The 16858-nt window shown below is 39.7% G+C and overlaps 2 protein-coding genes across 2 annotated transcripts in view; both read left to right on the forward strand.

Moving 5' to 3' along the window:
- VIM (vimentin) overlaps positions 1 to 16858 on the forward strand; it is a 482853-nt gene that overhangs the window by 363103 nt on the left and 102892 nt on the right. The gene's annotated exons all lie outside the window — the stretch shown is intronic.
- The window catches only part of STAM (signal transducing adaptor molecule), an 88401-nt gene continuing 71759 nt past the window's right edge, over positions 217 to 16858 (forward strand). The window contains exon 1 of the mRNA XM_049626872.1: positions 217 to 449. Coding sequence (XP_049482829.1) covers positions 410 to 449 — 40 coding nt within the window. The 5' untranslated portion in view covers positions 217 to 409. The remainder of the gene's footprint in view (positions 450 to 16858) is intronic.

Below are 16858 nucleotides of genomic sequence, written 5' to 3' on the forward strand. Positions count from 1 at the left end.
CCAAAGCAAAAGCAGAAAACACAGGCATTATTCCTACTCTCGCGCACGACCGATCGAAAGTGGGGGTCCGGGAGAGGGGATTCTTTGGTGGGGCCTGATTTGGCGGGGCAGGTTCCGGGCAGGTCCTGAGCAGGCAGCGCCGAGGTCGCCTAGGTTCCCGACAGGCTCCGCGCGGCGGGGGCCTTGCCTGCGCCTCCGCTGTTGCCGCCGCCGCCGCCGCCGCCGCCGCCGCTGCCGCCGCCGCCGCTGCCGCGGTTGCTGGGGGTCGGTGAGAGGTGGAGCTGTCCCCAAGCTCGTGGAGTCCGTCTGTGTTGCTGTTTTTGCCTGAGGAGTCTTCCTTCCGAGGTCGCTCCCCGACTCCCGTGGTGTCGAGGGGGAGTCCCTGCGGACGCCGGGGCACGCAGCTGAGATGCCTCTCTTTGCCACCAATCCCTTCGATCAGGATGTTGGTAAGTGCTTTTGCCGCTCCCTGTCCGCCCCGCGCCGGAGTGCAAGCCCACCCTGCCTGCTGTGTGCGGGCGCCCCTGACCCGCTGGCCGGGGCTGAGTGCTTCTCCTTTCCCGAAGCTCCTTCTTAAAGAGTTTGGAGGAGGTTGGGGGCTTGGCTCACCCTCTTTGAAAGAAATGGGACTCAGAGAGCCTGCGAAATGGGCCTTGGACTAGCACTGTGGGTTTCAAAAGAACTGCTTCTGATGTCGAGGGCCTCGGAAGAACAGCTGGTGTAGCATCTGGTGCTGGGACAGTGCTTCTGGAAGAAGAGAGTTTGAGAGCCGAGCAATATGTCACCTAGGGTAGGATGATAAGCCCTCCAATAAAGTGTTTTCCCTGGACAAATGTTAAACGTTTGGAATAGGAGGATGTTTTGGGTTAGTTTCCTTAGGGGATTTAAAAAACATTTTTGTTGACTGTAGAGAGAGGAGAGAGCTTCTGGTGCAGGGTTGATTCTCAAAAATGTTAGGAGAGATGCAAATGGAATGCTTGGAAACGACTGAAACCGAATTTAGGACCGGAACCACTGTGCTGCATTTTTTAGCCTGGCTCTCAGTACTTTAAGAGGCGTGGAAGAGAACCTTAAATCTGAGAATGTTAATTCGTTTTGATTTTGAAATGCCTTTTTTGTTTTGTTTTTCTGTTTTCTGAATCGTTGGTCTTAGGTCCTGATCGTACCGACTCAACAGGTTAGTTTTTTGTTTGTTTCTGGTCTGGGAGTAATAATTACAGGACTTTGAGTTTCCTGGAGAAGAATTTTGGGGTGATTTGAATGCACTTAGGAACCAGTTTGGCATATAAGTGTGGAATGAAAGCAAGCCGTATACCATGACTAACTACCGTAGTAAAGAAATATAAGGACATCCTTTTAGACTTGCTTTTTATTTTTTAGTATAATTTAGTTACAAAAGGTAGGTGTTGAATTTTGCTTTTTAACTCTTCCTTAGAGTATGTCACTGAGTCTTGGAGGTTTGGGTTAAGACTAGAAAGGAGTTCACTTGGCCACTGCCTAGCTTGTAGTGAAATCATAGGCAAGTCACTTAAGCTCTCTGAGTCCCAGGGTGCTCATCTTTAAAGAGTGGAAAAACACATTATTTTTGTGATCAATGAAATAATATGCGTAGAGGGTCTACTACGGTGCCTTTCTATAGTAGTCACCTACCAAATGATAGCTCTTTTTGGTTCCAGTTTCAATGAATGTCCTAAATCAGCAGTGGGTGGAACTTTAGAGATAGCCAATAATACTTAATAAATAATTGGAAAATCGCGTTTAATTCAGTAGGCACTTAGCACACAGATCCCTGACTCACAGTAGTTCAACTTAACGATTTTCAAATTTAGGATGGTGTGATAGCGATATGCATTCAGTAGAAACTGTACTTTGAATTTTGAATTTGGATCTTTTCCCGGGAGAGCCAGATGCAGTCGGTATGATCCCCTCTCGTGATGCGAGGCAGTGGCTCCCATCTGCAGCTCCCCGTTAGCCGTGCAACCATGAGGGTAAACTCCCCGTATACTTAGAACCATTCTGCATCCTTACAACCATTCTGTTTTTCACTTTCAGTACAGTATGCAATAAATTACGTGAGATAGTCAACATTTTACTATAAAATAGGCTTTGTATTACATGATTTTGCCCAACTGTAGGCTAATGTAAGTTTTCTGAGTACATTTAAGGTAGGCTAAGCTAAGCTGTGATGTTTGGTAGGTTAGGTATATTAAATGCATTTTTGACTTAGGATATTTTCAGCTTACTGTGGGTTGAGAGCTAACCCCTCATAAGTCTAGGAAGATCTGTATTTACAGGACACTGCCTCGGTGACATAAGAGAGTGATGAATAAGACATGGTTGCTGCTCTCAAGCAGTTTTATAACATTACAGTAATTTCTAGGGCAAATGTTCAAAATAATTTTTTTTAAGTTTATTTATTTTGACGGAGAGAGAGAGATGGGGGAAGGGTAGGGAGGGAGAGAGAGAGAATCCCAAGCAGGCTCCGTGCTGTCAAAGCGGAGCCTGAAGGAGGGCTTGAACTCACAAACCTTGAGATCATGACCTCAATCAAGAGTCAGATGCTTAACTCCTGAAACAATTTCTTAATATCTGCTTCTTTGGTTTCCAGAACTTTTATCTAGTTTTCATGGCTGTATATAATCTAGTTTTCAACTACATTCACTTTTATATCCTACTGACTTTTTGAACACACGTTTATATTGGGGTTAAACAAATTTCTTAAAGTCAAACTCTTTCCCAGTACCTTTACCACCCAATTCAAACACAGGCTCTGTCAGCCTTTATACTTTCACTTGTATTATTATGGCTTCCAAATTGCTGCACGTGCTCATGATTAAAGGCCAGCTCTGGGTCCAACTCGTTTTTCAATCATTTCCTGATTACTCTAGCCTAAAGTTTCTTAGTGACACTTGACATTTTGGACCAGATAAATGTCTTTCTTTTGCAAGCCTATCCTGTGCAATGTAGGGAAGCCTATCCTGTGCAATGGAGGATGTTTAGCAGCATGCCTGACCTCTACCCAGTAGAGACCAGTGCGCCTACCCGCCGTCCCCCCCTCCCCCACACATGATTTTAAAAGTTTTGACATTACTAAATGTCCCCTGGGGGCACAAAATAGCTCCCAGCTGAGAACCTCTCTTTTAGCCTACTGGAATCTTTGCCCTTTTCCAAACTCCTGCAATGCTTTCTGTCTTCACCAAATTATTTAGTATTAAAGATAGTTATATTCTGTACTATGTTTCTTAATTATTTTATTAGTTGCAACATATTAGGTGCCTAATGTTCAATTGAGAATGTCTCACTTGAGCTTACTAGATAGTAAGCTTCTTGAGTGTAGGAACATTCCTTTGCTCCAGGAAAGCTTACTTTTTTTTTTAATTATATTTTACAGAGAGAGAATGTGTGTGGGGGAGAGGGGTGGGTTGGGGGGGGGGGGAGAGAGAGAGAGAGAGAGAGAGAGAGAGAGAGAGAGAGAGAATCGTAAGCAGTCTCCAGTGTCCGCACGGAGCTCCACTGTGGGACTCCATCGCATAATCACGGGATCGTGAACTGAGCCGAAATCAAGAGTTGGCTGCCCAACCGACCAAACCACCCAGGCACCCCTGGGGGAGCTTACTTTTTAAAGTTAGTCCGGTTCTGTATTTGGATTAATTTGCTCCACATGATCCATATATCAAAATATCATGAAAGGTTACCTAAGGAGACCTGTCAGAGACTCCCAGTAAGTAATTCTTGGAAAGAGTCCTTTAGACTCCCATGTTAACTTTTTTACTAGTATGATATGTAGAATACTGTGTGTAGAATAAATTTAACAACATTCCTTCTTCTTTGTCCATCAATGAGTATGTGACATTAAAGCAGTCCTACTAACTCACTTGATTTAATATAACTTAATGTTGTATTTGTACTTTTTCAAAATTAACTGTCTTTAGCTTTATTTATAAACTGAAATGGTGAATCAGAAATTCACTATCTGACTTATGTAATGTAACATTTTATACAAAGAGGCAAAATACTGGTCATAGCTTTTTCCTGGAAGAAATGCTGAAATGTGTTGTTAGAATGTGAGCTCTAAGAGGACAGAGATTTTTGGTTTGCTCAGTACTGTATCCCAAGCATGTAGGCCACTGTCTGCACTAATAAAACATTCAGCAAACATTTATTGAATAAATTAATCTTATTTTGGATGTTGTGTTTCTTGCTCAGTTCAACTGTTGAATCACAACGATAACTTATTCTATCGAGCTTTTATTTCAAAGTCCCTAGTGACTTCCATCTTGCCAAATCTAATGGTCAATTCCTAGTCTCTTTGTTGATCTCTTAGTTTTCGTCTTTGATATACTTTATTCAGTTGGTTTCCAGGACACCAAACTTTTTCTAATTTGCTGCTTAGCTCCATTTTAGTCTTTCTGGCTTTTCCTTTTGTGACCTTCAAATGTTGAACCAAACTTTAGGCTCAGTTCTAGAAATTCTTTTGACATTTTTCTTCTTGCAGTCTTACTAGACAATTTAACTTAGCATTAAGAATTCAGACCTTGGGGGCGCCTGGGTGGCTCAGTCGGTTAAGTGTCCGACTTCAGCTCAGGTCACCATCTCAGGGTCTGTGAGTTTGAGCCCCGCGTCGGGCTCTGTGCTGACAGCTCAGAGCCTGGAGCCTGTTTCAGATTCTGTGTCTCCCTCTCTCTGACCCTCCCCTGTTCATGCTCTGTCTCTCTCTGTCTCAAAAATAAATAAATGTTAAAAAAAAAATTTTAAGAATTCAGACCTTGGAACTATACTGCTTGAATTCAATTCCTAACTTTGCTGCTTACCAGCAGTGACCTTGGGCTAGTTGCTTAGATGTTCTGTGCATCAGTTTCTTTATCTTTAATATGGGCTATTGAGGTAAATGGTTCTTGGTTTTCTTACCTAAACCTTCTCTTTTCTTCATTCTTGCCTGTTTCAGTAGATGGCACCATCGATATTCCTGTCCCTCATCTCTAATGTCTAGCTAGGAGTCATCATTGATTCTTCTTTTTTCACATTCCACATCCATTCTGTCAGTAAGATCTTTGGCTCTACTTTAGTCACTTCTCCTTTCCTTACCATTATTATCTTACTAGTCCAGTCATTGATATCTCTCTCATAGACTATGGCATGAGCCTTCTAGTTGGGCTGCACAATTGCCCCCTACAGTCAATTCTTATACAAAAAAGTCAGTGATCTTTTAAAAATCTTAGATAATGTCATTTACTTGCTCAGAACCCTCCAGTAGCTTCCCATCAACTTACAGGGAAATGCAAATTCCTTATTGTGGCCTACATTTAGGCCCCTTCCTGTGTCTCTGATATGATTTTGATCTCCAGACTCTATCATTCTAAGCCTCTTGGGTCAGAACACTCTGAGCTCTTCCCTGCCTCTGTCTCTGTATTGTGCTGTCTTTTTTGCTTGCAATGCCTTCCTCCCCAATATTTGAAGATCTTGATGTCCATTACATCCTTTAAGACTGTGTTCAAATGAGTTTCGAAGAGAAGCTTTCCCTAATTACTTTCTATAAAAAAAATCCATTTCTACCCTCTCATTCTGTTTCCTTGTTCCATTTTATTTTTCTTTATGGTATTCAACCACTTGACATTAATTGATTGTTCCCTGTATAAAATACAAACTCCACAGGATGAGAAAATTTCATTTCTATTTTTTTTTAATGTTTATTTATTTTTAAGACAGAGACAGAGCATGAATGGGGGAGGGTCAGAGAGAGAGGGAGACACAGAATCTGAAACAGGCTCCAGGCTCTGAGCTGTCAGCACAGAGCCCGATGTAGGGCTCGAACTCACGGACTGCGAGATCATGACTTGAGCCAAAGTCGGATGCTTACCTGACTGAGCCACCCAGACGCCCCGAGAAAATTTCATTTCTATCCCTAGTATCTTAGGGACAGTATCTGATACATAGTAAGCAGTCAATAAGTATTTATCAAATAATGAATTACTGATTTTTTTTTTTTCATCTCCAGTCTTGTATTTCTATTGGGTATTTTGTTATCACCTAGAAATCAATCTATCAGAAAACTGAACTTATTTTCCAGTCTGGTTCTACCTTCATTATATGGTAAATATTTTACACTGTATTAGTTGTCTTGATTTGAAACCCTAGAGGCATCTCTGAATTATTACCTTGCCTCTTCTAAACCATATCTTTGTTTTTGTGATAGTACTTTTGCATTCCTAATCAGAGTACTTTGGACCAGCTCATATCCTATAGACTTGGACATGGTTTTAGTCTGTTTTGTTAGTCCATTCAGGATCATAAATCACAGCCAGTTTAATTTTCATAAATGTTAATGCTATTCTCCTGCAGTATGGTGTGATGGAAAGACCTTGGGCTCTGGGTTTAAATGGCAGCTGCAGCATTTGCTGTTAATAAATGGGCACAGTATGGACATGAACAAGTACAGAAGCCCTCTGTGTTCACTTTCCACCTTTGTAAATAGGGATAAAAATATCTACCTCATGGAGTTGTTATTAGGAATATTTATAAAAATACATGATGTTCTGATTCTTTTTAAAAAATTTTTTTTAACATTTATTCATTTTTGAGAATGAGAGAGACAGAGCATAAGCGGGGGAGGGGCCGAAAGAGAGGGAGACACAGAATCTGAAGCAGGCTCCAGGCTCCGAGCTGTCAGCACAGGGCCTGACGTGGGGCTTGAACTCATGGACTGCGAGATCATGACCTGAGCTGAGAGCTGAAGTCGGACGCTTAACCGACTGAGCCACCCAGGTGCCCATGATATTCTGATTCTTTACTGGAAATGAATATGCTTCAAGTCTGGCTTTTTCAAAATCATATTTAAACTTTCCTTAAGTATTCTTTTCTTCTGTGCTGATGACTGGTACTTCAGTTTAGTCATGTATGTCTAGATTCTTGGGAGTCATTCTTGACTTCTGTAGTAATTTTCTACGTTCCAGACAACAGACACATATGGTCTACTCTGTGCCAGCACACGGATCATGCCCTTAAGGATTCTGGTGTTGCTATAATCTCTGAGCTTTATCTTCCTAACAGGTCTTGAATCCACATTCATTTTCCCTCCATTCATTCTTCCCCTCCTTTCTATTCTCATTGCCACTGCTAGGGCAGGTTTGGGTCACTGAGCTCTTAGATGAGTACATTAGCCTCCAACTGTTATCCCTGCCTCCAGTCTGTCCCCAGGAATTTTCTAGGTGGTTGATCGTGATATTTCGAAAATATAATATAATCATATGGCTCCGGTGATTACGGCATTTCAGTAAATCTACAGCTTTCACAGGAATTTGACTTTTCAGCCTAGAATGTAAAACTTGTTAGCATTTAGCTCCTTTCTTACCTCTTCATCCTCACGTTCCACTTTTGTTTCTCAAGGCATGTTTCTTTGTTGGTTTTATATCACTGCTTTTTCAGGTGTGGATCCTCTGGCCTGGCATAGCCTTCTCTTCATTAGTTTTCATTAGGGTTGTTTTAAGGATATGATACATGTAAAGCACTTAACACAGTACTTGCTATAGTAAGTAATGGACAAATTTTAGCTTCTCTTATGATAAAGTTAGAAATAGCTGTGGAGCCTCTAGAGACTACTCAGATTCTAAGGGATGGGATTAGTTACTGTGAAAACATGCTTGGGGAGAAATGTGAAAATTTAGAATACAGGTCTATTAAAGGTCTGATAACCACTGGGTTAAGAAATTATACTCATTGTTTCTTCTGTTTTAATTTTATTTATCCTGTAAGGTTTTCTTTGTATAGCTTTTTAGGTTTTCATTTCTATTTTGTGCTTTTCTCTGAGATGCTTCCATGCTGTTCTTTTGACGCCTACTGATTCCTTTCTGGTTAGTAGAGCTTCAGATTGCTTTTCTTTGTAAACACAGTTTCTAGGGGTCAGCGGGACTAGGGACATAAGATGAAACATTTTTGAAAAATTGATAACCATAATCTCAAAAAGACAATAATTTCTTTAAGTCTTGCTTTTTCCATTAGCTCTTTTTGATGAACTATTACATCTCCAAACTGGTTGACCTTTTTTTCCCCCCTATAGCCGGAACATGATGGGCAATCATCCTGTCAGCATTTCTTACCTCCCCAAATCTTTTATTAAATTTTCAAAAATGTTTATTTTAGAGAGAGAGAGAGAGCGAGCAAGCACACACAAGTGGGGGAGAAGGGCAGAGGAAGAGAGAGAGAATCTTAAGCTGGCTCCATGCTCAGTGTGGAGCCTGACGTGGGGCTCCATCCCACGGCTCTGGGATCAAGACCTAAGCTGAAATCGGGAGTTGGACGTTCAACTGACTGAGCCACCCAGGCGCCCCGATTTAGCATAGTTCTTAAGGGCCCTAGGATTTCCATAATGATGAACGAGCATTGGCTTCAATTTAGACACCAGCTGCATTAGCCTCTAACAGGAGGGTCAGCCTGTCTTTCAAAGCTTTGAAGCTAAGCATTGACTTCACTCTAGCTATGAAAGTCAGAATTGGCGTCTTCTGCCATAAGGCTGTTTTGTCTACATTGAACATCTGTTTAGTGTAGCCACCTCCGTTATCTTAGTTACATCTTCTGGATAACTTGCTGCAGCTTATACTTCAGCACTTGCTGTTTCACCTTGCACTTTTGTCTTCTGGACATGGCTGCTTTCCTTAAACCTCATGAAAACTCTGCTATCTTCTAACTTCTGCAGCTTCCTTACCTTTATCAGCCTTAATAGAATTTGAAGAGAGGACATTCCTCGGGGTGAGGCTTTGACTTAAGGGAGTGTTGTGGCTGATTTGATACTCTCTCCAGCCACTAAAACTTTCTCCATATCAGCAATAAAGCTGCTTCACTTTCTTGTCATTTGTGTGCTGGAGTACTAGAGTAGCATTTTCAATTTCTGTCAAGAACTTTTCCTTTGCATTCACAACTTGGTTAACTGTTTGGTTCAAGACACCTAGCTTTTGACCTTTCTCAGCTTTTGACATACCTTCCTCACTAAGTTGAATCATATCTAGTTTTTTATTTAAAGTAAGAGATGTGGCTCTTCCTGTCACTTGAATACTTAGAGGTGATTGTTGAGTTATTAATTGGCCTAATTTCAATATTTTGTGTCTCAGGGAATAGGAAGGCCCCAGAAGAGAGAGAGAGAGAGAGAGCCACGGAGAGAGGGGGGGAAGGAGGGAGAGAGATGGGGGAATGGCCATTCAGTGGACAGTCAGAACATACACATTTATCTATTAAATTCATTGTCTTACTATGGACGTGATTTGTGATGATCCAAAACAGTTAACAGTTGCAACATCAAAGATCACTAATCTTTGTATTCAGGCATACCTTGAAGGTATTGTGGGCTGGGTTACAGACCACTGTAATAGAGTGAACATATCAATAAAGTGAGTCAAATGAATTTTTTTTGTTTCCTGGTGCATGTACAAGTTATGTTTATAACATACCATAGTCTATTAAATGTGCAATAGCATCACTCCTAGAAAGAATACATCTTTTTTTTTTTTACAAATTTTTTTTTAATGTTTATTTATTTTTGAGAGAGAGAGAGAGCGCGTGCAAGCAGGGGAGGGGCAGAGAGAGAGCGAGACATAGAGTCTGAAGCAGGCTCCAGGCTCTGAGCTGTCAGCACAGAGCCTGATGTGGGGCTCGAACTCATGAACTGCGAGATCATGACCCGAGCGGAAGTCGGACACTCAACCAACTGAGTAACCCAGGCACCCCAGTGCACACATTTTAATTAAAAAGTGCTTTATTACTAAAAAATGCTCACCATCATTTGAGCTTTTAGCAAATCATAATCACTAATCACAGATCACTGTAACAAATATAATAATGAAAGAGTTTGAAATATTGCAAGAATTATCAAAATGTGACACGTGGAAAAATGGTGCTGATAGACTTGCTCGAAGCTTGGTTGCCACAAACCTTCAATTTGTAGAAAAAGCATTATCTGCAGAGTGCAATAAAGTGAAGTGCAATTAAACGAGCTTTGTATTAGGGTGAGGATAATCTGAGGATAAAGTGAGATCATTATGAAGCTTTGAATTCTTTAGAAGCAAGTCTCTGTTTTTGCTTGTCACTTTTACCTTGCCTACAAACCCTGTTTCTGTCTTAGAAAATAGTTTTGATTTTGCTGTTCACAAAACCATGTTGAATTGTTACTAATAGTTTTTGTTCATCCGATTTAAAAATATTCGCTGTTTTTGTCACTGACGAAGAACTGTGCTATTGCTCTTGTTGATTGTGAGGCAGCATCGATAAAGAATTTGAATAGTTCTAGAGTTCTGAAATACGTTGCATTTCTGATCTGTAGAAGTTTGAGTCAGATCCTGATCCTGTTTATACATTGGAGAGTAAGAAGGTAGGTAGTTCACGAGTTTTCATCAAATCTGCTGACGTACTCCTGGGTACAACTTAATTCAGAACTGTAAGATCATACTCTGTTAATGGTTATAAGCAGTTTATATTTGATCAGACATAAAAATATCATTTCTAGTTAACTATTGACGTTTTAGTAAGTTTTTTTTTAAGTTTATTTGTTTTGAAAGAGAGAAAGAGCACGCTTGCATATGAGAAGGGAAGAGGCAGAGAGAGAGAGAGAAGGAGAGAGAGAGAATCCCAAGAAGGCTGCACACTGATGCAGAGCTTGAACTCACGAACTGTGAGATCATCACCTGAGCCGAAATCAAGAGTCAGATGCTTAACTGACTGAGCCACTCAGGCATCCATAAGTTAAGTTTTAATAAGCTTAGCTATTATATTTTTAAATAAGATGGTAGAATTTAAGTGTTTTCTTGTTTTTGCGCTATGTTTTTAAATGCATAAGTGCACTATGTTTTTTAAAAGGCTTGCTTGGCTACCAGTCAGTAAGGATGATGAATAAATTATTTAAATACACTATCAGATCAAAGTAATGACTTGATTTCCTTTTCTAAGATGAAGTAAATGTTAGACTGGAGGATATTGATCAGGATGAGTCACTCAGTTTTCTTTGGTTTCATAGGGGTTGGGGATCCATAGGGTCTCCTCAATTAGAGGAGGGTCTAATAGAGGTTGGGTCTCGCTGGGTCTCCTCAATTAGAGCAGTTCTACTTGGATTTGGTTTACAACTGAGTTTCTTTGAAGGTAAGATTTTCTTATAAAAGAATATTGAATGAGAGTCTGTGATCTTTGTCTATGTTAATGAGATGACTCAGCATGGAAGCTGGTCACTCTAGCTTAACCTTGTGATTAGATGGTTGAGACTTTGAATCATATGATATTAGCCAGATCCCCAGGGAGGTGTAGGAGGCCTGGAGATTGAGTTCCAGGAGGTGGCTTCATAACTTCGTAACGAAATGCCACTAAATGCTCTAGACACCAAATCTTGGTTGAGCCTCCTTGTTGGTGATGCACATTTATGTTCCAGGAGGATGATGTGTCCTGAGGGTACAGAGGCATTGGGTTTGGGATTGTTCCAGACCTTACCCTGTGCAAGAATCTCTTTACTGGCTTGTACAGATTTGTATCTGTTGTAATAAAACTGTAATCATAAGTACTTTTCTGAGTTCTGAGTTGTTACAGTGAATTAATGAACCTGAGGGGGATAATGGGAACCCTTGAATTTGTAGCCAGTTGATCAGAAGTGCATTTGACCTGAGCTTGTTGCTTGTGTGTGAAGTGCGGGGAAACTTGTGGAGTTCTGTGCCCACAACTGTGAACAGAACGAGCTTCTGCTAGGTAGCATCACAGTTACATTGTGGAGGGTTTCCTGTACTGAAAAGTAAAATTTGAAAATTATTGAAGTAGATGCTATTAAAGGTCTCTGTGTTTCTGTGACTCTTATGGATTCATGTTGTGATTGTGTAAGTTTAGTATTTATTAATTACGTAGGCTGAGAACATGAATATTGAAAAAACTGCCCAAAATAGAAATGGTTGTTGTTTTCAAGGGATTTACAGTATATTATGTAAGCTTGAACAGTGACAGGTAAATTTGACTCAGTTATCCTCTTGGCATACCCACAGCGCAAATGAAATTAAATAGCATTTCAACATTTGCTTTCTAAATAACCTGTTTAGTTTCCAAAGTACTGTTCATTTCTCATTCTGTTTTCTTCTTTTCCCCTTTCAAACTATTTTCACATATGGGTAGTATTCATTTTTGTCTGAAAGTCCAGCTCTGGTTAGGTTATTTATTTGCTGGAAACTTTATTGGCTCTCTGTTTGTTGAATTAAGACAAACACAACATCTTGTATTTTAGGTTTTTGAGTGATTCCAACCGTTCACAACATAGTCTCTATTGTATCTAGCCTAGATTCTTTGTTATGCTTCTCTTCTGTTTTTATAACTTCACTCTTTACTGTATTTACTGTATATTTACTATACTTAAATAGAAACAAAAAAGTTTGCTATTAATCCTGTTCTCTTCTTAGTTTCTAAGTATATCAAGAAGCCTTTCTGGTTTCTCTTTCTCTCTCCCCCCCCAGGTCTTTACCTTTTTTTAAGCTTGCTTGGGCTTTCCATTTTTTTCTGTGACACTTTTTCTGTCATCTATTTAGGTCTCTATCGGCTGGTTTCATTTCTTTTTTTAGAGTCGAAGCTACTTCAGATGGAGCCTGGCATAGATTAGAAACTTATTCCATTTTGTTGAATGTCTGTCCAAATTTTGTAATTTCCTGCAAATAAGTTACCTAACCAAGATCTCAGATGTATTGGACATTTGTATTCTTATACAAGGAATTCATTTGTGTGAATAACCTGCTTTTGTTATTTTCCTTATTCGAAGATGGTAGGATGATTAGGTATAGGTACCCACTACTCGTTGGTGACAACTCACTGCTAGCGTCTGGTGGCAGTGACTGACTAGTAGATGTTGCTCTATCCCTTGGGGCTGTGCTGTGGATCAGAAGTTGTAAGCCTGCAAAGAATTTGGACAGAGTTGGCTGCTTGCTCTTTTCTGCTTTAAACCAACTCTGACCTCCAGCTCTCAGTAGTAGATCAAAATGGAGGAAATGAGTATCATTGTTGAACCAGGCTGCAGGGCATTGAGGGGACGTGGGGAGCAGGAATTTCACTGTCATCACCAAGACCAACCCTTACAGGTAAGAATCTTGGTGTGGATCAGGCCTCTCACTCCTAACCCATCTTAGGTTAAAAAAAAATGAAAATGTTAGTTGGGATCACGATGATGCTGTCTTTTAAACTATCTGTTCTTAAATTACAGTGCTCCCGTCAAGACAGATTATGTCTACTTCTGTACAGAATTTGTTTCAGATTTCTTTTGAAATTTTTTCCCTCCTACATAGGCTCTTGTTTATTCTAACTTGCCTTATTTTGGTTTTTTCTCTTTTTCTTTTTTCTTTCTTTTTCTTTTTTTTTTTTTTTGCTTTCTGTATTTGTTTTGTCTTTTCTTGTATCTTGTATGTTAGAAGATTCTCTCAGATAGGTGATAATCCTTGGTTGTTTGCCCATGGTTAATACCAGAGAAATAGAAAACACTTCAGAAGCTGTAATCATGTGGTTAGGCCTTATAAACTGAACTTCATTATAGGTTGCTGTGGTATGCCTTTTACTGTGGAACTTCCCTCTACCCCTTCATATCATGATCTTGAGTGTGTTTAGGTGTTTCCTCTTGGGCTGACCTGGAATCCCCAGAGAGCAGTCCTGTAAGGTGAAGGTACAAATGAAGGTGAGGGGGTAGAATAGAATAATTTCTCAGAGGGCAGATATTTGATGCAGGGCGGGGGTAGGATTCAAGACCACCCACTCCCAGCCCCCCAGTTCTAGAATTCACCAGGACTCATAGGACTCAACATAGAACAGCTACAATTTATTACAGTGAAAGGACCCAAAGTTTAGTCAGCAGAGGGAAAGGGCACACGAATGAAGTCCGGGAAAACCAGACACAAGCTTCCTTGGGTCCTCTGCATAGGATATAGTTAATTGCCCCAGCAGTGAGTTGTGACAACATGTATGAAATGTTGCATCCAGGGACGTTCATTAGAAACTCAGTGCTTGGGCTTTTATTGGGAGCTGATCTTGTAGGCATACTCTACTTGGCACGTAACCCAAACTCCCACAAGGAAAGCAGGTATTCAGCAAAAACCATAGTGTTTGTACGTTTGTACAACCAGTTTAGACATAAGGAGTCAGTCTTCTCAGTTCTGTGAATGGTGGGAACTTTCTCCCTAAACCCAAGTTCCTGTACACAGACAATGCTTATAAGCAGGCCCTTTAAAGGATACCAGTCAGGAAGGCCTCTGTGTTAAACTCTTTTTTTCACAGCAAGTATCAGCATTCATGCAGTTGCTTAATTCATCTATTTATTAATTTTTTAAAAATGGACTTTATTTTTTAGAGTGGTTTTAGATTCACAGAAAAATTCAGCAGAAGGTAAAGAAATTTCCTATATCCCTCCTGCCCCCACATACGCACAGCCTCCCCAACTATCAACATCTTGCAGCAAAGTGGTATATTTGTTGTAGTCTCTTAACCCACATACGCCCGTCATCATCACCCCAATTCCACAGCTTACATTAGCATTCGCTTTTGGTGTTGTATCTGCCAAGGGTTTTGACAAATACATAATAACATGTCTACCGTTGTATGCAGAGTAGTTCACTGCCCCACACAACCTGTGTGCTCCACCTGTTTCTCTTCCCCTCCCTCCAGCTCCTGGCAACCACTGATTTTTTTTTTACTGTCTCCATAATTTTGCCTTCTTTCGAACGTCATATAGTTAAAAACATGTAGTATCTGGTTTTTTCACACTGGCTCCTTTCACTTAGTAGTACGCCTTTAAAGTTTGTTGTGTCTTTTAATGGCTCATTTTTATTTTTTAGCACTGAATAATATTTCATTATTCTAATGTACCTTATTTTATCCATTCATCTACTGAAGTATGTCATGGTTGTTTCCAAGTTTTGGGAATTATGAATAAATCTGCTGTAAATATCCCTGAACATGGAATATCTTTCCATTTATTTAATTCTTTGATTTCTTTCATCATAGTTTTGTAGTTTTTCTCATATAGATCTTACACGTATTCTGTAAATTTATACTCATTTTTATTTTATTATTTTTTTAATGTTTATTTATTTGTGAGAGAGTGAGATAGAGTGTGAAAAGGGGAGGAGCAGAGAGAGAGGGAGACCGGCTCTGAGCTATCAGAAGCAGGCTCCAGGCTCTGAGCTATCAGCCCAGAGCCTGACGCGGGGCTCAAACTCATGGAACGAGAGATCATGACCTGAGCCGAAGTTAGACACTTAACCAAATGACTGAGCCACCTAGGCACCCCAAGTATTTTATTTTTTTGAGTGCTAATATAAATGGTATTGTGTTTTTAATTTAAACTGACACTCGTTTGTTGCTCTTATTTAGGAAAGCTATTGACTTTTCTATAATTAACCTTGTATCCTACAGTTTTGCCAAAATCATTTATTATTTCTAGGAATTTTTGTTGTTGATGATGTTTTTGGATTTTCTACATAGATGAACATGTCATCTGTGAAGAAAGACAAGTTTATTTGTTCCTTCTTAATCTGAGTACTTTATATATATATGTGTGTGTGTGTGTGTATGTGATGTGTATATATTTTATATATATATATATATATATAATATATATATCTGTTTGTTTTTTGTTTTTTTGTTTTTTTTTTTTTTTTTGCATTAGCTAGGACTTCCAGTATGGTGGCAAAAAGATATGGTGAGAGAAGATACCCTTGCCTTATTTCTGATCTTAGTGGTAAAGCTACTAGTGTCTCACCATGAAATATATTAACTATAGATGTTTTTGTAGATGTTCTTTATCAAGTTGAGGAAGTACCCTTTATTCCTAGTTGGCTGAGAATTTTTATCCTGAGTTGTTAGACTTTGTCAGATGCTTCTGAGTTTATTGATAAGATCATGTGATTTTTTTCTTCTTTAGTTGTCAGTGAGATGGATTACATTTATTGATTTTTGAATACTGACCCAGCATTGCATACCTGGGATAAATTCCATTTGATTGTGAAGTGTAATTCTTTTTTATATATTGTTGGATTTGATTTGCTAATATCTTGTTAAGAATTTTTGCATCTATGTTCATAAGAGATTCTAGTCTATAGTTCTTTTTCCTAGTAATGTCTTTGTCTGGTTTGGTAGTAGGGTAGTATTGTTTTCATAGAATGATTTCCTGTTTCTGTCTTCCAGATGAGATTGGAGATAATTGGTATAATTTTTTCTTTAAATGTCTGGTAGAATTTAACATTAACTTCTCTGTGCCTGATGCTCTCTGTTTTGTAAGGTTATTAATTATTGGTTCAATTTTTTTTTTTTTTTTTTGTGAGAGAGAGAGTGCAAGCGGGAGAAGGAGACACAGAATCCAGGCTCCAGGCTCTGAGCTGAGAGCTCTGAGCCTGATGCAGGACTCGAACTCACAAACCATGAGCTCATAACCTGAGCTGAAGTTGGACACTTAACTCACTGAGCCACTCAGGCACCCCTATTGGCTCAGTTTTTTAAATGTGGTATTCAGATTGTCTTTTTTTTTGTATGTGTATACTGTGACAGATGTGTCTTTCAAGGAATTGATCCACTTTATCTGAGTTATTAAGTTTGTGGGCATAGAGTTATTCATAATTCTCATTTGTGGTTTTCCAACACTGCTGAGCAGCTCTCTGCTTCTCAGTGGATAACTGACCAGTGTCCCACTAATTTAACTCAATTCTGACACTATCTATCTGCCTGGAAATAATGTCAGATCCCACAGGTTAAGGGCTCAGTCCCACAAGAATGTCCTCACTCTCCACTTCAGATGCCAATCAAAGTCTAGGATATGACCTGTGCTTCTTACTGATTGGCTATAAATTGGAGGTTCCCATGATCCTCTCAATATTATTGA

The sequence above is a fragment of the Panthera uncia genome, chromosome B4, assembly GCF_023721935.1.
Source record: "Panthera uncia isolate 11264 chromosome B4, Puncia_PCG_1.0, whole genome shotgun sequence".
In the NCBI taxonomy this organism is placed as follows: Eukaryota; Metazoa; Chordata; class Mammalia; order Carnivora; family Felidae; genus Panthera; species Panthera uncia.